This window comes from Cladophialophora immunda (assembly GCF_000835495.1).
Source record: "Cladophialophora immunda strain CBS 83496 unplaced genomic scaffold supercont1.1, whole genome shotgun sequence".
Classification (NCBI taxonomy): Eukaryota; Fungi; Ascomycota; class Eurotiomycetes; order Chaetothyriales; family Herpotrichiellaceae; genus Cladophialophora; species Cladophialophora immunda.
The window spans coordinates 5168795-5193304 of NW_015622541.1; the positions used below are offsets into that span (position 1 = coordinate 5168795).

Sequence of the window (24510 nt, forward strand, 5' to 3'; positions counted from 1 at the left end):
TTATCATGTGTCGAGGTGGATCCCAAGGTCCGCAGGCATTGCTGCTGGTTGTATGTCCACTGCCGAACGAATAACCGTGAGAATGTGAGCCGAAACTATGTACTAACTGACGATTTGATTGTAAGAAATGTGGCGCCAAATCCAAATCAATATTCGGAAACACCCAACTTCTCGCACTTGGAATCGTCTACTTGGTGCCTTTGCTGAGCTTTCAAACACCATTCTCGACCTAATCTTCACAGGATACGACCCTCCCAGCAGAGCACCACTATGGCTGCGGCTCACAACTTCCACGTTCCGGCTGGGAACACTGTGCGGGTGCGGATCATCGACACGACAACGCGAATTGAACAGGTCCCAAGCACATTTTTGATGGAGCCAATCGTACCGGGCTTTACTCACATGCCCAAATTGCCATCGTGGTCTTTCTTGGTAGAGCATGTATCGGGCAAGAAGGCACTTTTCGACTTGGGCGTACCCCCCGACTGGAAAAAGATGTCTCCTGTCACCACTGACCACACAATCGCCGCTGGCTGGACTGTGACCTCTGAAAAGAACACCGTCCAGATCCTGGAAGAGACGGGCATCAGAGGTGAGGAAATTGGTAGTATCATCTGGAGGTGTGTAATCCAAGTCCTCCATACAGTTATGGACTGACGTGACTCTAGCCACTGGCATTGGGATCACTTGGGAGACCCTTCTACGTTCCCTCCCAGCACGGAGCTGGTCGTGGGACCAGGATTCAAAGAGGCATTCTTGCCCGGCTACCCTGCTAAGATCGATTCGCCAGTCAGGGAGACCGATTTCGCGTAAGTCTTTGTCGAGACTGACACGACCGTGGTCCACCGACCTCACCAGGCAGTCTGCTGACAGATACAAAGGGGACGAGAAGTCCGCGAGATCGATTTTACAACCTCGACGCTGAAAATCCAAAGATTTGACGCTTTTGATTTCTTCGGAGACGGGTCGTTCTATCTGCTCGATACTCCCGGACATGCTATTGGGCACCTTTGCGGCCTTGCTAGAACGTCGTCGAACCCTGATACGTTCATCATGATGGGAGGTGACCTTTGTCACCACAGTGGCGAACTCCGTCCCTCGCCCTATCTGCCTCTTCCCCAGGAAAGTCAGCTGCGAAACGTGTTACAAGGACTTATCCCACACGTTCCCACTTGTCCTGGCGCGGTCTTGGAGCATGTGCAACATTCTCGCGGCCGAAATCTCAACGAACCATTCTTTAACCCGGCAATGGGGCTCGACATCCCCACGGCAATTGAGAGTATCAAGAAGGCTCAAGAGGCTGACGCCGATTCTAATGTGTGGTTCATATTCGCACATGATGACAGCCTATGGGGTTTGATAGACTTTTTTCCGGCAGATGTAAATGGTTGGAAGGAAAAGGGATGGGGCGCCAAAACCAAGTGGTCGTTCCTGAAGGACTTCCGTCCTGCATTGGAGGCTTCCCCCGAAACGGGGTCGTAACAGGCGAATAGCTGGAATACCGAAGAGCCACACTTAGTTCCAATATCCCTGTTATTCGGGAACGATTGATGGTACCAGACCATAAGCCGAGACTGTTACCGGCAACTCTCACACGTTAATATCATCAAACCAAATGCTATAGCGCAAGACCGGCCATCTCCAATCAGACCCATTGCCGGCAAAGAGCAGCAGAGGCTTGGTTACAACAACGTCCTCTGCATGTCCTCCGGAGGCTAACTCGATTTGCTTCCCTGTCTCTGAAAGACAGAAACACCTGCTTACAAATGGATGTCCGGGAATTATGTAGTTATATCTTGTCAAGAGTGGTTTATTGCCGAGACAGCCAATGATCGATTACGGTTCGTATTTGTTTGAAGACTTTAACAACTGCAAAAGGTCCTTTTTAGGTCGTGGGCATATTTATACTTCTCAATGACGAGAATAGGCCGACGAGTTCGACAGTCTCTTCTCAAGAATTAAACAACATGCCCGATCAAGCCAAATATATTAACAAGCTCAAAGGTGTGCGAGTCTTGATCATTGGAGGAACATCTGGCATCGGATTCGGCGTGGCTGAAGCAGCCATTGAGCATGGCGCAGGCAAAGTGATTGTCTCTTCCTCGCGGGAAGAGCGAGTCAAAGACGCCGTCGCCAGACTGAAGGCGTCCTATCCCTCGTCCACCGCGTCGGTCGAGGGGTACGTATGCGATGTTGGAAACTTGGCCACAATGGAGGAAAACATCAAAACACTTTTCAGTAAAGTCGGCACGCTTGACCACATTGTCTACTCTGCCGGGGACAGCCCGCCTTTGAGGCCCTTCAAAACGGTCGATTTCGCCTTCATCCAGCGAGCCGGCTACATCCGCTTCTACGGGCCTTTGCTGGTGGCCCTCCACGGCCACAAGAACCTTGTGCAAAGCCCGCAGAGTTCCATCATCATCACCACAGGTGCGACCAGCGAGAAGCCCTGGGCCGGATCGGCGGTGGTAGGCTCCTGGCTAAGCGGGCTTCAGGGTATGACGCGGGGACTGGCATTGGAGCTGAAACCTCTACGGGTCAATTTGATCAGCCCGGGAGGCATCGATACGGCGCTTTGGGATTACAAGGATCCGGAAGAGAGAAAGGCAGTCATCGACGAGCTGACACGGGACACCACGGTCGGGGTGATTGGAACTGTCAAGGACGTCGCCGAAGCGTACATCTATTGCATGAGGGATCATTTCGTGACCGGAACCATGATCAGCTCAAACGGCGGGCGCTTTCTCGTGTAGAAGGTAGAAAACTCCCTACGGGTATGCTTGCCTCGGTCCGGGTTTGATGTTTTCCTTGACGGCGATTTTGCTGCCTGGCCAGAGAAGACAAAGTAGAGTGGAAGAGTTTCAGCAGTCCTGGCTCAGGGGGGTGAGAACGAGACTCCCTGAAGACAGCGAACGGCAGAATATTGACAGTTGTAAACAAAAGATCTAGCGTGGGCGTGGAGGTTATTGAGAAGAGCATTTCATTGTAGACTGACGTGGCGTCTATAGATTTGCATATCTCCCGGACGACGTGGTGCGCTATTCTGAGTAGTCGTACACACCGGTCATGGTATTCGGACGCATTATGAGCACCATCCACACTGAATCAAGGGTCCCTTCCATGTTCACTCCAACTCGAGATGAAATGCGGCCGAGGTAGTGGTTGAGTTTGTGCGTGTAGGAATAACCTCCCCAGTACATTTAGATACATGGGGTCGCATGGCGTCAAGGGCTACATCGGCTCACCGGCTTCATTGCTTGGCGCATTCGGCTATTGAGGTGGGTCGGGAGGCGCCAAGTATCTCCGCCTTCCGACCCGCTCCCAGCGACCACGGAGCCCCGAACGGTGACGTGCTGCAGCCTTAAGAATGCCTTGTTGTAGAATGTGCGCACATTATCGGGGTAGTCCGTGATTCTCTTTCTTTTCCCCTGGGCCAGAAGCAGAATTCTGTGAGTGAAAGCGTTGAAAGATGGACACGAGTCATCTCCGTGGCAAAGGCGCCATAGTAACAGGTGCCGGCTCAGGTGAGACGAAGACTTCCTTCCCCAACACTTGCCTTTACGTTGGACGATTGGAGATCGAAGAACACGACCTTGTATAGAGACTGAATCGCGGGTCCCAGGCATCAACTTATCGTTTGGCCAAGCGCTGCATCGTGCTGGATGCCATGTCTTGATCATGGACGTTGCCCTGCACAAAGACGCCGTGGCCTGGATCGACTCTGTTTCCAAGGCTCAGCCGCCCGGGGCGAAGATCCTCTTCTACAAGTCCGACGTGTCCAAATGGGCCGAGCTCGAGAAAGTGTTCGAAGTATTTGCTGGCACGATTGGTGGTGTGCCTTACATTGTTTGCCCGGGCGCCGGAGTCTACGAGCCTGTAAGTTCCGCCAGGCTACAGACCCTGTCCTGTGCTGTGTTGCTGGACGAGGGGAAACCTCTTGAATTTTCTTTTCCTAATTCGGGGAACAGTCGCACAATAGCTTCTGGAAAGACAACGACACCGACGACCACTACAAAGTGCTCGACATCAACCTCCTGGCTCCGATCAAGATGTCGCGCATCGCGATCCGGCGCATGCTGGCTGCCGACGCTCCAGGCATCATTTGCTGTGTGTCCAGCATTGGCGCGCAAAAGGCCAGCATCGTCACGCCACTGTACCAGGCGTCCAAGCACGGCATCAGCAGCTTCGTGCGGTGCATGGCCGACTTGCACAAGCTGGCAGGAATCAGGGTCGTCGGCGTCGCTCCCGGGATCATCAGGACGCCTTTGTACTCTGACCACCCCGAGGCCGGCAAGTTTGTGGACCAGGATAAGGACTTTATGCTTCCACCCGAGGAAGTGGCTCGTGGTATGGTCGCAGTATGTTTGGACCCCAAGTACCCGCCCGGCACTATTCTAGAGGTCGCCGACGTGGACAACTGGAGGGAGGTGATGTTGCTGAATGACCCTGGGCCGCAAGGGCGGGCAATCCTCGCGAGCAAGAAGCAGGATGCCGTGGCGGACGTGATGGCTTGGATTGAGAAGGACAAGCAATCGAAAACCAAATCTTGAGGAAGCGTACACATTCGGCCGAGAAAATTAATGCAGTCGGCTTCTTGAATTTTCTATCTTATTCCCAAAATTTCCGGTCTTTCACAAGGTATAATAATTTCTGATTTAATCTAAGTCTAAGAACGACTCCGCCTGTTCACAAGGCACGAGCTGTATCGATGGAGGAATAACAATGCAGGTGGCCCTCAACGGCGCGCTCCCAGCCTCAATAGTAGAGCAACTTAGGCTCCACTTGGTCAAGGTACCAGGTCTGATCGGCCCCTTCTTCCTCTCGCGTCGAGAACCCGTTGCCCAGGAATTGAAACCGATTGCCCGTGTCGTACGTATAATTGAAGTCCTCAAATTTGGGTCTCTCCAGCGCATGGAACCAGTGCAACCGACTACCCGGGTGAATTGCAATGATGGGACCCGAAGATCGACCGTTTTTGAACCACGACCGACAGTTCCCCGCCCACGCGGTGCGAGGCATGAAATGGTGGATGTGGATGGCGAGATCGTCGACGGCCTCCTGTTTGACATCGATGGCCTTGATGAGTTCGACTTGCGCCTTGGTGACCAGCTGCAGGATGTATTTCGAGCATTGCTCGGTGATGGTGAAGACACTGCCGTGCGAGATGGGGGCGTTCGGCCCCAGGAAGACTGACACGCTTCCGCGTTAGACAGAGGACGGACCGCGTAAGGGAAAACAAAGAGACCTACCAAAGTAATTGGGGAATTTGGGGATGGCCATGGACAAGTATGCCTGCGGCACGTTGGGCTCACCCCAGACATCCTTGAGTTGGACTCCGTCACGGCCGGTGACGGGGAATCTGGGAGAAAAGGAAACGTCGAATCCGGTGGCACACACGATCGCATCGACGTCGATGTGTTCGCCGGTCGACATGACCAGACCTTTCTCGTCAACGCGGTCGATCCTCGCATCAGTGATGACTCGCACGTTGGGCTTCGCGAAACTCTCGAGGTACCCTACACCGGGCGTGATTCGGCGACACCCCACCGGAAAGTCCGGGATCAGCTTCTCGATCAAATCCGGGCTATCTTTGAGAAGCTCGATCATGCTGTTGGCCGCATCGCGCCGTGCTTTGGTGGCCTCTTGAGCTCCGTTGACGAGCATGCGGAATTTGGCATTGATCTCGACCTCGACGGCTTTCCGAAACGCCAGGTACTTTTCAGGGTTCTGACGGAACAGCTCCTTTTGCTCTTCGGAGAAATGCTCGGGCATGTTGCCTCCGCGTAATGATGGGTAGCGCGAAGCGGCGCCCGGAGTGACCCAGGTCGGCGATCGGATCAGATGTACCAATTCTTTGACGTGCGGCTGCAGAGCCGGCACGATCTGGATCCCTGTGGACCCGTTTCCAATGACGGCGATTTTCAGGCCCTTGTATTCGAAGGATTCGGGCCAGTTGGCGCTGTGGACCAACCGACCCTGGAAGTTATGCAGGCCGGGTATGCTGGGCCACTTCCACGCGTTCAGAATGCCCCCGGCATTGAGCAGATAATGGCACTCGTCTTCAAAGACCTCTCCTGTCTCAGTCTTCTTGATCTTGACGGACCAGCAGCCGTTCTTTTCCTGCCATCTGGCACCGATAACCTCATGTGAGAGCTTGAAGTAGCTCGATAGATCGTGTTTGGCCACGCACATCTCGAGATACTGACGGATCTCGTCGGCGGGCGAGAACATGGCCGCCCAGTCTGGATTGGGCTCCCAGGCGAATTGATAGTTGTGTGATGCTAGTAAAATGGGATCAGTCCGTTGTCACAAATGGTCAAGCCACGGATCTTGGCCAGCACAACTCACGAATGTCGCATTTACATCCAGGATATCGGTTCTCAAACCAGGTGCCCCCGAGTGCAGGGTTCTTATCGTAGACAACCAGTTCCGCTTCCCGGAGATAGTTTTTGACTTGATACGCCATGTTGATACCACTGGCACCTGCGCCAATTGTAATTATCCGCACTGGCTTGATGTACCCAAGCGGTCTATCTGTTACCGTATACTCGTCAGTATATTTGCGGAGTTGAGGTATGGTTGGGATTTCCGGGCGGTTGACGGGATCCTCGACGGGCTGAATGATAACATGGCCGTTCATCTTCGTTTCCTTGGGCGTGAGGGTGTCTTTGCCGAGGATTGGCTGCTCCATTATCTGAGCGTAGTGACCGGTTTCAAGCATTTTGAGTAGATGTTCGCGTGTCGAAGGGTTGGCACAACAATAAGGCCGGCGAGGAAAGGGCCAGTTTGCAATTCCTGGTGCTGTGAATTGGTGATAGGTCGCAGCCCAGTACAGTTATATGGAAGCGCTGCCGCACGTTCGCTCAAAGCATTGCTCACGCCACAAAGTGTGGACCTGGAAGGCTGACAGATCTTGAGACTAGCGATGTAGAGCGCCTAGTGTCATTCGCACGGGTTTCTGCCATTGCCGGATCTGCCGTGGTATGGTAGATATGAAAATAGCCGCCAATGCCGGGCGAGGAAGTGTACTGATCCCATTCGGACTAAGATTGCGGGTCGTCCGTTTTGGGACGCTCCCTGCACCCATACAAGCCACTGGCACATTCTCCCAGGATTACGAGGTGTGTTGCATTCCAGCATGAGTGGCCACTACCGGGCCAGCTCATGCCCGAGTATCTCAGATGATTGCTGGGACGGTTGGCGATAGGGTGACTTGAAAATTAATGCCGAACGACTCCTTGACTTTAACTGCGTTCTACCTTATGAGTACGAGGTAATGAATGATCCCAGTAGCCGAGTGGCTGAAGTAAAGATCAAACCAAGACCAAGGCCAATCACGTGACTACATTTAGGACCAATCACGCGAATGAATCAGTGTCTTCTTTTGGTTTGGACTAAGTCTTTCCGGCGAATGAATGGCTTGTCTCCGCTTAGTCAGATGGAGTTGACTCGATACATCTCGACATGTAGGCAGCGGGCTACGACTGGGCGTCGGACTCGAGAGAACCGGGATATCAGAATGCTGTGTTGGAGACGATACTGTCAAAGTCAACTGCTGCCGAACTTTCCAAGCCAAAGCACTGAAGTACTGCTTCTGTCCACATGTCAAAAGACGGAGGGCTGGTTTTCAAAATCTATCATATCAGAAGCCGTAAGCTATAAGTCTGAGCCTATAAATGTGGTTGGCCTGAATCTCTATCTGTCACATCTTCCTCAACGGCTGTCAACAAGTCCTTCCCAGGATTGACGTCTCCATTGGGCTGGTGAACTCGGGTATTGTATCCTGTATGTGTAAGGGTCTCTCTTCGTCTTCGTCGACTCGCGTAGAGACTATCATCGCGGGAGCTGATATAGTATCCCAGATCAGCAGAATCATCCAGTTCCGTCTGTGAAAATCCATTTCCCAACCAAGAGAACCGGTTTCCAGTGTACCTAATCTTTCAAAAATGTCAGCATGGTTCGAAGGGGGGACCATGGAGAACCATTTACCTCCCAGTCATCGCCCCGAGGTTCCTTAAGCGCCTCGAGGTAATGGAGGGTACTACCGGGCCAGAGGGCTGAAACCCGCCCAGTAGCGGAGCCTGATTTGTACCAGGACCGACATTCTTGGATCCAGACAGTGTCCTGCATGAACTCCTGACAATGCTCCAAGAAGTCTGTGACGGCTTCGTTCTTTGGTGACATGGAGTGAATGTTTTCCGTCTGCCACCGATCGCAAAGGGACAGCATGTAGTCTGCCTGAGCCTCAATCGCGATCAAGACCGGACCGCTGCCGATGGGACAATGCGGCCCCAGGAATTGGAAGTAGTTTGGCATGTAGGGTGCTGCAAGACCCAGGTAGGACCGGGGTTCGAGGGCCCACTCGTCCTGTAGATTCTTGCCATCGAGGCCATAGAGCGGGAACCGAGGCTTGAACGTTGTATCCTAGTCGTGGTTAGCCATCGGTTTGCCCCGGGAGAAGTGTCATACAAAGCCAGTAGCACATATGAGAACATCGACTGGATACTCGATACCATCGTCGCACTTGCATCCTTTCTCCGTGATAGCTTCAATCTCGCCGTAGACGACCTTGACGTTAGGCTTCGAAAGCGTCTCCAGGTAATTAATGCCTGGAGTCAGCCGACGGCAGCCAACCCCCCAAGAAGGAATCAGCTTCTCCTGCAGCCAAGGGACATCTTTAAGCTTTTTGCGCATCTGCCGAGTGAAGTCCTCTCGGGTCTTCTTCTGTAGTTCATGGTCTGGAAAGTAGATCCCCAGCATACTATTGTTGTTTGTCTCATTGGTCTTTCGTAACAGGGTCAACGCATCTGGGTCGTTCCGGAACTTTTCTTTTTCCTCCTGGCTATAGATACGTTGTTCGGTGCCAAAGGGAGGAGATATCCAGGTGGGCTCTCGAATAAAGGTCGTCAGTTGATCGACAATTGGCTGAATGGCGGGGAGAATTTGAATGCCAGAGGAGCTACGCCTGTTCAGTGAAATCGGTCCCTCGAGATGGGTAAAGTAGGTGCACATACCCGTTCCCGATGAGCCCAACATGCTTGCCGGTGAGGTCCAAGTTCTCATCCCAGTTAGCGCTATGCACCAGGGTTCCCTTGTATTTCTCCAGGCCCGGAATCGCGGGCCATCTCCAGTTGTTGAGGATTCCACTGGCATTGATCAGGATGTCGCATTCATGATACACGGTACGTTCGTGGGCAAGATCTTCGACTTGAACCTGCCAGATGCCCTTTTGATCGTCCCATGTCGCACCCACAACTTTATGCCTCGTCTTGCAGTACTTCCCAAGGTTGTGCTCGGACATGAAGTTGTTGAAGTAGGAGTAGATTTCCTGAGCAGGAGCATACACGCGCGACCAGTCGTGTTTGGGCGCAAAAGACCAAGTGTAATTATGTGCCTGAACATCGCAGGCCACTCTAGGCAATATCAGTTGCTGAATAAGCCGGAAGGGGTTGGTGGCAATGCCTAAATCATAGTCTGGAATGGAGAGCAGGCACGGAATACTACTCACCCAGGGTACCTATTTTCGTACCAAGTCCCTGATACCTCCGGATTCTTCTCGAAGACAGTTAATGAAAAGTTGGTAAAAGACCGTTGAAGTTTGTACGCAAAGCAAAGTCCAGAAGCGCCGAAACCAACGCAGACGATGCGCATATGCCGCTCGGAGTGGATGGGTGGCTTTTTCCCAGACATTCTTGGGGTAACTCAGCCGTGCAAGGGAGTGGTCGAAGCAAGTTCACTCGGTAGAATATTTTGCTGCTTCAAAATTCGTAGACTGAACGTAACATATGTATTGAAAGAACGTCGACAACTTTGCGAGGTGCCCCATCAGGCTGAACCTTGCGGGAGGCTGTCCGCCGGCAAACTTCATGAGGCGTGCGGGTAATGCAGAGTTGCTGAAGCACGCAAATCTGTTCATACACTGGAGAGTTCTGCTCCTCCAATTGTCATGTCCTTTGCCGGATGGACGAGGTTGTGTGTGCGCACACTGAGGGTGCCGGTCCATAGCCGACGGCAACCAATGCCTCAACTACGTTTACAGTGGCGGTTGGCCGATCTTTCAGGGTCTGGGTTTGCTTGTATGAATGACGACCTGGTACGTGTGTGACCACGCCACTGAATTGACTTGTCTATCCGATATGGGGGCTATCTGAGGCAAGTTGTCACGCTCCACCATTCATCTGGCGAGATATCCTCCATCGACGACAAGCGGGATCCCTGTCACCCATGCAGCATCGTCACTGGCAAGAAACACGGCTGCTTTTGCAATGTCTTCAGGCTTCCCAATCCCGCCTAAGGGGTGCTTAGCAGAGATCTCTTCCAGCTGACTTTTCCCAGCTTCCTCCAAGAGCGGGCCCAGAAGGGTGGTCATGGTGAATCCCGGACAGATGGCATTGCAATGCTGTTGGTCGCGTCCCATTAGTGGCAAGGTTCAATCAACAGAAAAATTAAGCGAGTAATCTGACTTACAATACCATTGGAAGCATATTCCAAAGCAATCTAGAGCTGGAGGTTAGAAGTGTACAAGCATAAACCCTTTGGACATCTGTGTACCGTCTTTGTCATTTGCATGACTGCTCCTTTGCTGGCGACGTAGCTGATCGACCCAGGCATTCCACCAAAGCTCAAAACACTGGCGATGTTGATGACTGTGATGGAGTTAGTGATGGATTCCTTTGGATGAGAGAGTTGGCGAGACTCACTCCATCCACGATCGGACCCGAATTTCGGCGTCTGCTTCAACATCTGCTCCACGGCATATTTACATCCCAGGAAAACACCTCTCACATTGACGCGAAGGGTCTCGTCAAACTCGTGCAGGTCGGTTTCGTGCATTTGGCGGAACCCTCGGCGAGCCTCAAAGGATATTGCTGCATTGTTGACCAAGCTGATGCAGTCTTGTCAGTGGACTCGAGCCCTGGCATTGCATGGAAATCGGTGTGGGCAATCTCTCTCACACATCAAGTCGGCCGAACTCCTTGACGGCTGTCGCCACTGCTGCCTTGACATCCTCAGGTTCCGAGATGTCACATTTGATAAATGTCGCGTTTCCGCCATGCGATGGGATAACTTCGTGCGTGGGACGAGCGTCCTCTCCAGGTAGAAGTGCTCTCGCGGTCGGAGATAGGTCAGCACAGATGATATTGGCGCCTTCACTTGCGAATCTCAGTGCAATCGCACGCCCGAGTCCTGACGAGGAGCCGGTGATGAGACATGTTCGTGCAGCGAGTCGGCCGGTCATGGTGTCGATAAATGCACAGGCACTAGGGTCTGCCTCGAAGCTGGAGTCTGTGATACGCTTTTCAGTCCTTAGAATCAAGACCTGTGTAAAGAACACCTCTAGCTCCCACTATGATCCACTATAGATGAAGAATGTTCAAAAGCTGCACGTCATCTACAAACGTTGTCGGCATCCGGCAATCGATGTTTTGCCGCCAGTGCCGCCGGTCTGGCTCCTTTTCAAGAGGCTGCAACACTTCCAAGTGAGATACATTTCCACCACTGGCCTTGTGAGGGAAAGCCTCAGAAGTCAGCACCTGGCTTAAAGTACAATAACTGTAATGTTGAAGGTGTACGAGGACTGCAAAGGCGGAATGACAACCTCTGTGGCAGGGAAGGCTGCTCTGGTCACGGGAGCCGGATCTGGTTGGTTTTGAGTCGCCCATGTTCTTGTCCTTGCAAGCCACTGAGACGAGTCATAGGGATTAATCTGGCGTTTGCTCGTCTTCTTCTCTCACGCGGCTGCAACGTTGTATTTGCAGACTTGTCTCTTCGCCCGGAGGCCCGCGAGCTCGTCAGCGCCCACCAAGGGCCCACCACGGCGCAAGCCATCTTCCAAAAGACAGACGTATCCTCGTGGAAAGATCTCTCCCACACGTACGAGTTGACCAAAGATCGATTCGGCCGTGTGGACATCGTCTGTCCTGGTGCCGGCGTCTTTGAACCTCCCTGGAGCAGTTTCTGGAGACCGCCAGGGACGGACCCGGGAGTCGTGGACAATGTGACTACAAATGGCTACAAATCGCTCGACATCAACTTGACCCACCCCATCCGGTTGACCCAGCTGGCCATTATGGACCAGTTACGAGAGCTTAAGGCGACGAAAGGAGGAGGCTCCCGTCCGCCCCGGAGAACAGTTATTCACGTATCGAGTGTGAACGGTCAGGTCGCTCCATTGTGGACGCCCCTGTATAACACGGCGAAACATGCACTCAATGGCTTTGTTCGCACTATGACCCCTCTGGAGACGCGCTTGGGTATCAGAGTCGCTGCAGTGGCTCCAGGACTGGTCAAAACACCGCTTTGGTCGACCGACGCGGATAAGAGCGGCCCGCTTTCGCAAGAACCAGCTTGGGTCACCGCCGAAGAGGTGGCTCAAGTGATGCTCAACATGATTGAAAAAAATGAAGTGAGCGCTTTGATTCGCGACGATGCCGGAACGGACGAAGCTCAGGGAAGTCTGGTGCGCGTGGCTGGAGGATCCATTCTTGAAGTGTCAGGATATCAAGTCCGAGATGTGGCAGCGTTCTTTGACCCTGGACCGCAAGGTATTTCATCTAAAGACTTTGACATGGAGAAGATGGAAGACGGAGTTTTTCGAAATCTAGAGAAGAATGTCTGGATCGAATGAGAGTGAGAGAGAGTGTGTGTGTTGCTTGCCATTTCTCAACCTCGACGGTGGTCTGCTATTCAGTAAGACATGTTGACAATGATGGTCTTGGGCTCTGTGAACGCCCTCAATCCTGCCAGTCCCAGTTCCCTGCCAATTCCGCTTTGCTTAGAGCCCCCGAACGGCGCGGTCAGGGCGAACAGGCTCACACAATTGATTCCGACCGTACCAGCATCAAATTCTGCAGCCACTCTCAATGCCTTGTTGATATCCTGTGTGAAGACCCCCGCCATCAGCCCGAACTCGGAGTCGTTGGACAATTCAATGATCTCCTCCTCCGTCTTGAAGCTGCTGATCACGGCGACCGGGCCAAAAATCTCCTCCCTGTAGATTTCGGCATCAGTCTTGACGTCGGTGAAGACAGTGGGTTCAAGGAAGTATCCCTGTTACATCAGTCTGCGTCAGCCAAGCCGGATGGGGAGGTCATATTGTTACGCAGCCTTACCTTGTCCCCGACTCTCTTGCCGCCAGTCAGTATCTTCCCTTGGTCCTTTTGTCCGCGTTCTATGAAGCCAGACACACGCTGGAACTGTGCTTGATCGATAAGTGGGCCCAGCTCGGTATGGGGATCATCTGGATCGCCCATGACTTTGGCTCGGCCTTCGATCGCCTCCTTGTACTGCTGGAGGAAGCTTTCGTAAATGCCTTCCTGAACGTATACTCTTGAACCTGCAAAACAGACCTGGCCGGTATTTGCCGTGATGGATCTGACGGCCCAGTCCAAGGCATTCTTCATGTCGCAGTCACTGAAGATGACCACTGGTGATTTCCCGCCCAATTCAAGGGTGACTCTTTTCAAGTTGCTCTTGGCGGCAAGCTCCTGGATCTTCTTCCCTGTAGATACCGAGCCAGTGAAGCTGACTTTGCGTATCCGCATGTGACTCGCGAGCAGGGCCCCCGTCGAGCCATCTCCAGACAGGATTTGGAACACCCCAGGAGGAAATCCCGCCTGCTTGATGAGGGCACCTATAGCAAGTGATCCCAGCGGCGTCTTCTCCGAGGGTTTCAGAATGAAACAGTTGCCGGCCGCCAGAGCAGGGGCTGCCTTCATGCCGATAGACCCAATGGGCCCGTTCCAGGGGACGATTCCGGCAACGACACCCAGGGGCTCATTTCGTACAATCTTGAGAAATCCGTCTTCTTGCGGGAAGGTCTCCCCGGCAAACTTGTCGATCCAGCCCGCATAATAGCGGAAAGTCTGGCTTGTCAGCACGGGTAGCGGACATTCGGGGCCAAGGGCGATATACCTCGATTGCTATCACAATCTCGTGTTTCCCCCATGTCTCAAACGGTGCTCCCAGGGTGATTCGTGTCAATTCCCCTAAGACCTCGATATTTTCTTCAATAAGGTCTGCCAATTTCAGCATCAGGTCTCTTCTCTGGACCGCCTTCAATCGCTTCCAAGCAGGGAGTGCATTTTCCGCCGCTCGCACCGCTATTTCGACGTCCTCCTCAGCTGCGACAGATATTTTGTCCGACACGAGCGATCCGTCTTTCGGGTTGAAAATAGAAAGTGTCTTGCCAGCCCTGGAAGGGACAAAGTCATTCTCAATGAACAGTTCTGTCGGAAGCCGGTCTTTGCTGAACTCAAGAGGAGCCATACTGGAGCAACGATGGCTCTAGATCAGGAGCCTGAGTAATAGTTTTTTGGTAGAGGAGAAAGGCCAATTCGAGAAAAGAGACGTAGTCAATGTCCTGGTAGAACAATGAAACGACTCCCCCCTGCATCTTACCACCGGAAAGCACACAAAAAGGCGCAAGGCTGTGTAGCTGGCAATACACGGCATTACCGGTCCATCCGTCCAACTCAATAGCCGGAAGCATGGCAAGACATGATCACTGCCAGTTCCCGGGGCCTCTGTGTGGATTTACTAGTCTGCTGCCCGAACCATTTGTCTGGCAGACGTGAATAATTGTCTTGTTGTCCGTGGTCATGGAATGCTTTCGCCCGGGCTTTCCTTAGAAGCCCTTGTTGTTACATCCAGCGTCAAAAGTCCCGAACACTACCATTCGGGTTGTTCACGCGTTATTTGCATTAGTTATACCTGGTTTCACAAAGTCCACAAAGGCAAGAGCTGCTTGATATGTTCCATTTGGGAACCACTCTTGTCATTTTTTTTTTCACACATCACGACGATCAAGATATCGAGAGAGGGATTGGCCCTGAGTATTCAGAGATTCAAGTCCATTTGGAGGATATCAGGATCGAGATCATCCAAGAAGTCGAACAGGTAGTTGACTTGCGACGACTCCAAACCCATAAACGGGATGTTGACGGTGTCTTCCAACAAAGCAGCAATCAAGGGACTGGTGTTCATCGTCACATAAGGAAATCGTTGCCGCCAGCTTGTGTCATCGGTTGCAGTGATGTCGTTGAGCGTGGGCGACGCCTGTGTCTGTTCCACAACTTCAGGTTGTCTGGCAGCATTACTGAGTCTGAAAGGCTGGATATGGATCCGGTCCGTTTCTAACATTCTTTGAAAGCCAGTGAAGAACATTTTGGAGGAATGCCACAGCAGAGCCATCTGTTTGAGGGCCGCAAGAAGAATGGAGATCTCGGCGTCCGCATGGGTCGTCAGCGCCTCGATATTCCGAGCATACAGCAGCGCTATTATTGAGATTGATATGTACCAGCCGGTTTGGCCCGGGAGGTACCGCAGCGTCCCACGGGCAAGAATGTCTTGGAGCGCTCTGGATACGCACGAGGCGGCGATGATGGCCGTCATCGACGCCCTCGGTAGTTTCTCCGTGGTCTTCTGCAGGTGGAGCAGAATGGTCGTGGCCAGATATGGGAGATGCAGCATGTGCACATCCCGATTGAAGTTGACCGTCCTGTCCTCGGAAAGTGGCAGCTGGAGATGCTCTGGGAGATCTCGTGGCCAATTCATCAGATCATTTGCTGGCGTCGACCCAGGTTCGTGAATCTTCCCTTGCGCAATCGCTTTGCCTACTCGACCGATGATCTCGCAGAGCCTGACCCAATGAACCCAGATCTCGGCTTTAGGGTCGTTCGGGTCGGGGAAATCCTCTACCGAAGCGCTCCTCAGATCTGAAAAATCAGGATCTATCGCGCAAGGCCGACCCTGCATGAGCGAAGTGAGACGCTCTCGGGCCTGGAAAGGGGGGTTAGCAGCGCGGCAACATGTGGAACGCTTGCTTACAAACAATGTCCACCATATCCGTCTTCTCAATCCGCTGGTCTCTCCGGGCCTCAAGACATGTTCTGTGTTCTGTTCTCGATGCAGACCGATTTCCTGGGCGAGTCTGATGGACGCTCCCATCCACCACCAATTGGTGTCGATACTCACCACGTTCGGAGGTCCTGAACTCCACCAATACAACAACATTACAGCGATTATCCTGACCAGAGGTTGATTCTCGTGGTTGTCATAAAAGAGCTTCCGAAACCGCTGGAAGTACTGCGTGGGTTTGAGGTGCCGGATTAACGGAGGATTGAGTTGACTGCCGAGAACAGCCAATGCCTCTCGCAACAGCTGCGAGCTGGAGAACTCGGGCCACGTTTGCATGGTATCACGGTCCAAGGTCGGACACCAGGTGTAGCAGTACTCGAAATACGTGTCGAGATAGCTCTCTTGTAACGCGGGGATCAGGTGAGTTGACTGTAGGTCTGTTGCATGCTCCTGAGGGTCTGTGGTGTCATCTTCTGCCAAATCCTGACTGAAGATTGACATGTATCCGCTTTCTCCAAGGTACGCCGCACGGTGGCTGTTGCCTTGAGACGACAGACTCAACTGTCCTGGTGTCACATTTGCCTGGCTGGTATTGCGGCCATCCACAATGGGCTCGGGAACAGGTGCACGCGAGGGGCCTGTAGGACTTTGCTGATCATGGATGGCGCTCGGCCATACATCGATATCGGTCTGGCCATCATTGATTCGCCCTCCAACCCCACTACCCAAGGGCGCGTGAGGACCAGATGTGCTTGGCGGCACAATGTTCGGCCTGGTTTCTGGGGGCAAGGCTGGGTCGACAGGGTCTGCTAAGCGTGTCGGGGTTGCTTTGCGATCGCGTCTTCGGACAGTGCCTCGCTGCGAGGGCCGGTAGCCGTGGGTTGGTCAGTCAGGCCGGTCGCAAGCATGCGGATAGCAGACAGCTGCTTACCGGCATTCCGCAAATGCTTCAACACAACCTGAACATCGTTCTTGGAGTTGCCCGGGAACTATCTGCAGGTCACACTTGATCTGAATATCACTATTAACCAACGCGGCAAATTGCGGGTTGCGGCATTTGACGCACTTTCTTATCGTGGCAGCGAGTACACACAACTGTGGCGCGCTTATTCCGTCTCCTGTTCTCGATGCCCGGGGCATGGCTGTGAAGCGACATGTTGCATTGACCCCAGTTTTTCGCGTGGCACTGGATGCATTGCCGCAGGGGCTGGATGATGACCCGAATAGCCAAAGCTGAACAGGGTGAGAAGAAAGGAAGGGTCTTTAAACGAAGCACTGCCGTTCATTGCCGAGGTTGCCGGAATCCCCTCATTCGCACCACCAGAAGCGGATACGAGACCCCAGAGATCGAGGGGCAATTGATATTACTCGGTGGAATGGATTCCTCACGGCATGGCATGCAGAAAGCGACCCTGATTTCTAAGCCTCTTCAGGACGGGATTGGCTATAAACTTGACCTGGGCGATTGCCTGGGCCGTTGAGTTGGCCAGCCTCGCCAGAATAGTACACGTAGCTTGCCCACTGCCACCATGCCCTCGGCCTGGCAAATTGCTCCGTCGGAGCCCAAAGACTGGCGAACCACCGATGGCATTGAGAATCTACGTCTGGTCCAGGATCTTCCCAAGCCGCGACCAGAGCCAGGCACAGCTCTAGTCCGGATCAAAGCAGCGGCGCTCAATGCGCGAGATATGATGGTGATTGCACATGATCCCATCTACCCCATTAAAACGCAACCGTACCTGGTTCCTTGTGCGGACGGTGCCGGAGTCGTGGAGGAGGTTGGACTTGGGAGCACTTGGAAGCCTGGAGATCGCGTTCTGCTCACTGCCATGCGCTGGATCGATGGGGATGTTCCCACGTTGGTCGAGTCCCAGGGCCTCGGGGCAGGGGCCATTCAGGGCACACTGCAAGAGTACTTGGTCGTGGTAGGTACAACTCGGTTCCGACCTTGTGCTGGTGGATGCCATGAAGTCGATGCTGATCTCTTCACCAGGCTGACAATCGACTGATTCGGGCTCCGGCACATCTCACATTTGCAGAAATGGCGGCCTTGCCTGCAGCAGCCGGCACAGCAACCAACGCCCTTTTCTACGGACCCCAGCCCTTTCGTCCGGGCATGACGGTCCTGACTCAAGGGACAGGTGGAGTCAGCGCATGTGCCATCCAGATTGCTGCTGCCGCCGGCGCCACGGTGGTCGCCACGTCTTCATCGGATGAGAAACTGAAGACCGCAAAGGCCCTGGGCGCCACACATCTGATCAACTACACCAAACACTCCGTGTGGTCAGAGGAGGTTCTCCGTGTGACTGGTGGCAAGGGCGTCGACCATGTTCTAGACGTGGCCGGCGCCGGGACCATCGAACAGTCCCTCCTGGCGGCTAAACACGGCGGACTCGTGTCCGTGATTGGGTTCTTATCCGACAGTCAGCCTACCGATATCATCCCTCCGTTGCTCTTTGGTGCAAAGACCATGCGTGCCATCTTCCAGGTTCGGAATGATATGGCTCAAAAGATGGCTCGGCTTTACGAAGAGCACCAGCTCCGGCCACCCATAGCCGCGGTGTACAAGTGGGAGGAGGCCAAGGAAGCATTCAAGGCCCTCAATGCCCATTCGGCAATTGGGAAGATTGTGGTAGAGGTTGGCCCGTCATAGACTACAGGACCATGGATATGCCAGAGAATGCAATCATTGAAGCCCCCTTAGTCCGGATCGTTCTCTTCTCCAACGTCCTCCGCAATTTCCCCCAGGCGTTCAAGATTTGGCGTTTGACTTTTCTGTCCTCCCGCGCTGGCAATTCCGGCAATGACCCCAGGCTTTTCCAGTCTGGCAGTGATGGAAGCTCCACAACTCCCGCGAGAGCTTAAAAGAAGGGTTGACACACCACGGTGACAATATGGTTGGGCTTAATCCACCTCTGCTCACTCTTGCCTTGTGTCTTCCTGTTCGATTTCCCACGGCGTATTGAACACCGGTCACAGACTCACGGTCTCAGGGCAAAACGATGGCGGTCACGACAGACGCAACTTCAGTTGCCCACCATGTGGGTGGTCGGCAGTTTCAGTTCTACAACATCATTATGATCCTCGCCATGGGCTTCGGCTCCATCAGTTATGGCTACTCTGCCGGCGTCATATCGCAGACTCTGGGTCAGCCGTCTTTCCTGAAATACTTCGACCTCGACACTCGGTCTGACGCCTCAGATATTATCGGCCTCATGAATTCTCTGTACCAGTGTGGAGGATTCGTGGGGACATTCTGTGTATCTGCGGTGGCCGATAGATGGGGACGACGAACCGGCATTGCACTCCCCTCGATCATCAATGTGGTTTCGGGCGCGCTTCTAGCCGGCAGTGTTCATGTCGGCATGTTCATATTCTTCCGGTTCCTGGCTGGACTCGCAGCGTATTGGCTTGTGTCGGCCGTTCCGGTCCTCATGACTGAGGTGGCACCACCCAATGTGCGAGGCGTCCTCGTCAACATCCACGGAGCGATGATTATCTTTGGCTTTGCTCTGTCCAACTGGGTGGGCTTTGGGTTCTACCACATCGACCAATGGCGGGCACCGTTCGCCTTCCAGTGCCTGCCTTCCATTCTCCTGCTGTTGGTCATCATCAAGGTCCCGGAGTCGCCGCGCTGGCTGATCATGCAGGACCGATCCGAGGAAGCCTTGGGGATCTTGGAGAAACTTCACACCCCAGCTGAGGCGCAAGTCGAGTTTGCGCAGATCCAGAAGCAAGTGCGCACGGATCGCGGGCTGGCATGCTCGTACTGGGCCATGTTCACCACACCAAGTTACCGTAAAAGGGCGTTCATGGCGCTGTTTGTGACGGTGGGCATCCAAATGACTGGTCCGTTCGTGATCAACAACTACGGTCCAACTCTCTATCGAGGCCTCGGCTACGACACCGACAAGCAACTAGTCTATCAGCTCGGGTGGATCACGGTGGCTTTCGGAGGTGCGTTGGCGTCCCTGTTCGCTATCGAACTGGTCCCACGCCCGGCCATTATCGCGGGCGGGATTCTTGGATGTGTGGCTTGTCTCACGGTCGAATGCGCCCTGGTCGCACAATACGCCACCAGTGCCAGCGACTTGGCGAATCCGAACTCGAGTGCGCTCAAGGCGGCCGTTTCCATGCTCTTCCTCTACATCTTCTGGTTCGAGATGACGGTCGACGGAGGACAATTCGTGTACTTGGGAGAAATCTTCCCCACCCATCTCCGGGCAAAGGGCATCGCATTGGGCATGGCGGGCCTCTGTGCCACCAACATTGTCTGGCTCCAGGTTGCGCCGCTGGCATTCTCCCACATTGGTTGGAAGTTCTACCTCTGCTTTGTCATCCCTGGCACGATATGCGGAGTTATCATCTGGCTCTTCTTTCCCGAGACTCGAGGTGTGCCTCTCGAGAGCATTGCGGCCATCTTCGGGGACAGCGCCGAGTTGTACGACTTTACCCTGCAGGAAACCCAAGATGTTGAACAGACAGAGATCGCGGTCACTGGCAAGGCTGAGGAAGCGAGAACATCTCATCATTTCGAAAATGCTTGAAGGAAGATTAGTCAGACGGCCTACTGCAGATGTCTCGTGCCCTTCGTTCTCCCGCTTGGATGGAATGTCGTTAGAATGATGGAATTTTGCAGTTGCTCCAACCGCATAGTTGGTCGTCTCAATACAGTAGATGTGTACAGCGCGTCTTGATTTTGACCCGGCAAAATCAATGATCAGCGTTGTTAGTACATACAATCACGGATTTCGCAATCCGCAAACTCTCAAACTTCCGCTCGTTGCAGGACAGTAGTCCTGCCTCTTATTCACATCCATTTCATAATATTCAGGTAGATAAGATCAAAAAGGCATCGCAAGTTAGCCGGGTTGGGTCCCGCCTTTGCAGGGTTCTGCTTCCGGCTACTACAGGGTGTATTACCTGTGCATTGGCGTCCCGGCTATTCGGCGATCCAGGCGCCAAGCGAAAGAGAGTGACAACATATTTAGTATTGACGTTTAGACCACCAGGGTTGGATTCCATGTCTCGTAGGCAATGTGCACAACCGCAAGTTTGGGTCGGTCCAAGATGTCTGAGGACAGCATTGATGTGTGGAATGATCCGAGAGTCCGGAAACTGAGTGCAACGCTCAGCGGGGTTAACTACGGTAGGTTAACGACCAGCTCCTTTTACTCTCCCACATGTCGATGACCGGGGCGAATCCATCAGGATACTGGCTTGCGGAGCCGCAATCGAGTCCTCGCGGTACCATTTTCCTGGTACGTGTGGCCAACACCTTCGTCTATTGTGCCAGGAGCTGAAAATGCACCGACCCTTATCTAGGTCCACGGCTACCCCGACTTATCTGCCGGATGGAAAAATCAGATCCCTATGTTGCTGGAGATGGGGCTTCGTGTGGTTGCCATCGACTGCATAGGATATGGTCGGACCGTGAGCACACCGAGCAGACCACCGCGTGGAGGAAGGCTGCTGACAAGGTGTCGATCAGGATTCCCCGTCTCCGATCAGGATGTACACGTTCAAACGCGCTTCAGATGACCTTGCCGAGCTGGCCCGTCAACTTGGGGCTCAGAGCATCATTCTCGGCGGACATGACTGGTAGGAGAGCTCGGCTGCGGACTGCTGGACTGCGATGCGCGGGTTCGTGCAGCTAGTTCTGATGCGAGACGTTCTGACACTCGAGCATGTTTAGGGGCGGCATGGTGGTTCAAAGATGCGCACAGTACCATCCTCAACTCGTCACGCATGTGTTCTCGATCTCGACTCCATATTTCCCCGTGGAGTCAACGTACACCCCGATTCGAATCGTGGCCAAAACTCTGCCGACTTATGCATACATGGAGCATCTGGCCTCGGGCGAATTGGAAGACCATTTCCAGTCCAAGGCGGAGCTTCGAGCATTTTTGAACGGGTGTTTGGGATTTCCCAAGGGACCTAACGGGGAGGTAGGCTTTACACCGGAGCACGGCATGCACTTTGAGAATTTTCCCAAGTTGGCCCCGACGCCTCTGTTCGTCGCGAGGGATTTGGACTACTACGCGGCCGAGTATTCGCGGAACGGCATCCGCGGGCCCAACAACTGGTACCGAACAAGAGAGCTGAACTTCTCCGACGAGTATGAATACTTCTTGGAGCGCCCGGACGGCACCCTAAACCCAGACCCCGGCATTGACCAGGACATCTTGTACATAGCGACGAAGAACGATCGAATCTTGACCCCAGCCATGTGTGCGGCATCAAAGCAGTTCTGCAGAAGGCATCGGATGACGGTGGTGGACGCCGACCATTGGGCCTTGTGGGAAAATCCCAAAGCCGTCAACGCGGCCATCCGGGAGTGGCTCAACGATGTATGGCTCACTAAAAGCTGAAACGGGATTGGGAAATGTCGGTCTTGTCCTGGCCAGAAGACGCGACCTTGAGAGCCCATAACAATCGATGTAGAAGGTTGCAATGCCCCAGCCTCGCTCAAAGCCCGCTCACTTCAGCACTCACAGAGACATGTCTGCCCAAATGCAATTGAAGAGCATGAATAATCGGCTCAGATTATACTCTTAGTTTCCAGTCTTAGCTACCTCGTCCCACTACTATATTACTAAGTAAACTACCTCGGGTTTGCCCTGTATACCTCACGTATTGTATAGTAGCTCGTAATACGCATGTCTTATTCGTAACATAGTATTTTATCGCGACGGATATTAATCTTAGTTATTCTCTTACATATTAGATTTGACTCTTTTAAGATCCTATCTATAGTAGTAGGATAGACGTCAATATTATATTTCTCTTTGAGGAGATTATAGATCTTGTCCCTATGCGTAGTTAGGAAGTCCTTAATAAATAGGTCATAGTAGCTCGTAACAGCTATAGGCGGAACTACCTACTATTGCGCTGATGCGCCCTCGGTAAAATTGCTAATGTTTTGGATTTTTGCTCGCCACTGTATTAGGCAGAAACACGAATTTGTTCATCGCTGGTGCCTGCCTCCTTGATTAATCACCGATCAGGGCTGCGTTGGTGGCATGGAAATTCTTGAGTAATCATCGACGTTGTTTGGGCTGGCATGTACCAAGGACGCAGCAAACCACATCACAAGGCAGATTTTACTTTTCTGGCCTTCTTGTGTCTGGTATTATTGCAGCGGCGAGGAGGAATTGATTATCGAACTGCCGCCGAAGGAACAAGTAGACGCTTTATACCTCGTACAGGGGTAACCAGAAGAAACTAAGCGCACAAGTGTGGCAAGTCGCTGGCGCAGCGCTGGGCAGGGCAGGGCTCACCGTGTGTGTGACTTCTCGGTATTCGGGCTCGAGCAGGGTGTGTCATGCGTTGTAAATACAAGGCAGTTGCTAACAACGACTGCGAAAACCTGCCAATACCACAATTTGCCACCTCACCTATCGAGAGGGTGATCCAATTCAAACTATTTGCGTGGTCTCACAGGTTGCGACAGTCTTCCACGTATCCCACCCACACTTGTCACTTTCTAACAGACCTATCCTTCTCCAGTTGTCATTTCCAGCATAAGCAGCAATCAATCCTCGTACATACTTCTGTCCTCTATACCCGTATCCCAAATCCTGTGCGTAACCTAACAAAACCAGTCTAAAGAGCTGGCTCATGTCGATATGTCTCTCGGTCTTGATATCCGAGTTCAAATAGCCAAATGCCCGCTCTGGTGAATAGACTTCATCCTCCTCGAATTTGTCAATCGAGCCAAAGATTTGACTAGATATAGCCTGTATCTCATCAAAGTTGGGAATGCTTTGCCCTACTTCGCCTGTCGACGTGTTTTTTCTCTCGCTAATCACAAGAATGGTTTTTTTGCCCCCCGGTCGAGCACAGAGACAAACCGGAACGATGTAGCTCTGAAGACGAGCCATGCCGCTCATCCAACCACCGTACCTATTTCGACTTCCCAGTTTGAAGAGAATTTCGGGGCTTCTTGGAAGCATGTTCACAAAAGACTTTTCGCGAGCTCTTGGTCCAGGCCTTGACCATGTGACGGCTCCAGTAATAGATGCCCAAGACCATGACGGCGCATGATATTCGGTTTGTCTGCCAATTTTTGGCATCTGAGATTGGCGGACGTAAGGAAAAATGGTTGCGTTCAAAGACACTGTCTCCCATAACATACCATAGGCTAAATCTTCAGCCCACAGTCCAGCTGCATACGTCCGTTTGGTGGCATCTGCATGAACTGCAGCTAGACCAGACAGAGCTGGAAGTCGGTCTGTGGAATCCGTCAAGTGTCGTAAAGTATAGGACTGGACCATCTCATACCAATCAAACTCCAGTACTCTTTTCCCCTTGATGAACGAGTCATGTATATCGTGATAATAAGCCCGAGGTGCTGGTATAACCTGGCATTCACAGCTTATCGTACTGCTGCACTCGAAAACCACTTCACTCTGCGTGAAATGGAGAATACGAGGCGCAAGTACGTGTTCCTGCAGCGTCCAGCCCCTCGAATGTAGTTGACAGCGAAAGATACTATCCGCGTTGTGTGCGTAATCGCGATATCCTGCTGTCTCGCGAACGTAAATGGGATATTGGTGTGCCATGGAAAATTCAACCATCTCAGTTCTCCGGTAGCGACCAGGACTATCGATGAAACAGCCTCCGTCACGGCTATCTGCCCCTGCTGCAGCT

The 24510-nt window shown here is 52.9% G+C and overlaps 5 protein-coding genes across 5 annotated transcripts; 3 read left to right on the forward strand and 2 right to left on the reverse strand.

Moving 5' to 3' along the window:
* Positions 1 to 3670: 3670 nt before the first annotated feature.
* Positions 3671 to 4550, forward strand: PV07_01505 (uncharacterized protein; the record flags this gene model as incomplete). The annotated part of the gene is made up of 2 exons (XM_016388035.1): positions 3671 to 3876; positions 3969 to 4550. Exons 1-2 carry the CDS (start codon positions 3679 to 3681, stop codon positions 4548 to 4550), a joined length of 780 nt encoding a protein of 259 aa, XP_016254963.1. The 5' UTR covers positions 3671 to 3678.
* An 8137-nt stretch (positions 4551 to 12687) lies between these two features.
* On the reverse strand, positions 12688 to 14268 carry PV07_01506 (uncharacterized protein; the record flags this gene model as incomplete). The annotated part of the gene is made up of 3 exons (XM_016388036.1): positions 12688 to 13050; positions 13113 to 13865; positions 13915 to 14268. 3 exons carry the CDS (start codon positions 14266 to 14268, stop codon positions 12688 to 12690), a joined length of 1470 nt encoding a protein of 489 aa, XP_016254964.1.
* A 443-nt stretch (positions 14269 to 14711) lies between these two features.
* PV07_01507 (uncharacterized protein) lies at positions 14712 to 16795 on the reverse strand (the record flags this gene model as incomplete). Its single annotated transcript, XM_016388037.1, has 3 exons — positions 14712 to 15780; positions 15829 to 16716; positions 16790 to 16795. 3 exons carry the CDS (start codon positions 16793 to 16795, stop codon positions 14839 to 14841), a joined length of 1836 nt encoding a protein of 611 aa, XP_016254965.1. The 3' UTR covers positions 14712 to 14838.
* A 543-nt stretch (positions 16796 to 17338) lies between these two features.
* Positions 17339 to 18558, forward strand: PV07_01508 (uncharacterized protein). The gene is made up of 2 exons (XM_016388038.1): positions 17339 to 17783; positions 17852 to 18558. The coding sequence occupies exons 1-2, from the start codon at positions 17388 to 17390 to the stop codon at positions 18509 to 18511; spliced, it is 1056 nt and encodes a 351-aa protein (XP_016254966.1). The 5' UTR covers positions 17339 to 17387; the 3' UTR covers positions 18512 to 18558.
* A 2370-nt stretch (positions 18559 to 20928) lies between these two features.
* Positions 20929 to 22229, forward strand: PV07_01509 (uncharacterized protein; the record flags this gene model as incomplete). Its single annotated transcript, XM_016388039.1, has 5 exons — positions 20929 to 21007; positions 21070 to 21119; positions 21184 to 21291; positions 21350 to 21459; positions 21554 to 22229. 5 exons carry the CDS (start codon positions 20929 to 20931, stop codon positions 22227 to 22229), a joined length of 1023 nt encoding a protein of 340 aa, XP_016254967.1.
* Positions 22230 to 24510: the final 2281 nt, after the last annotated feature.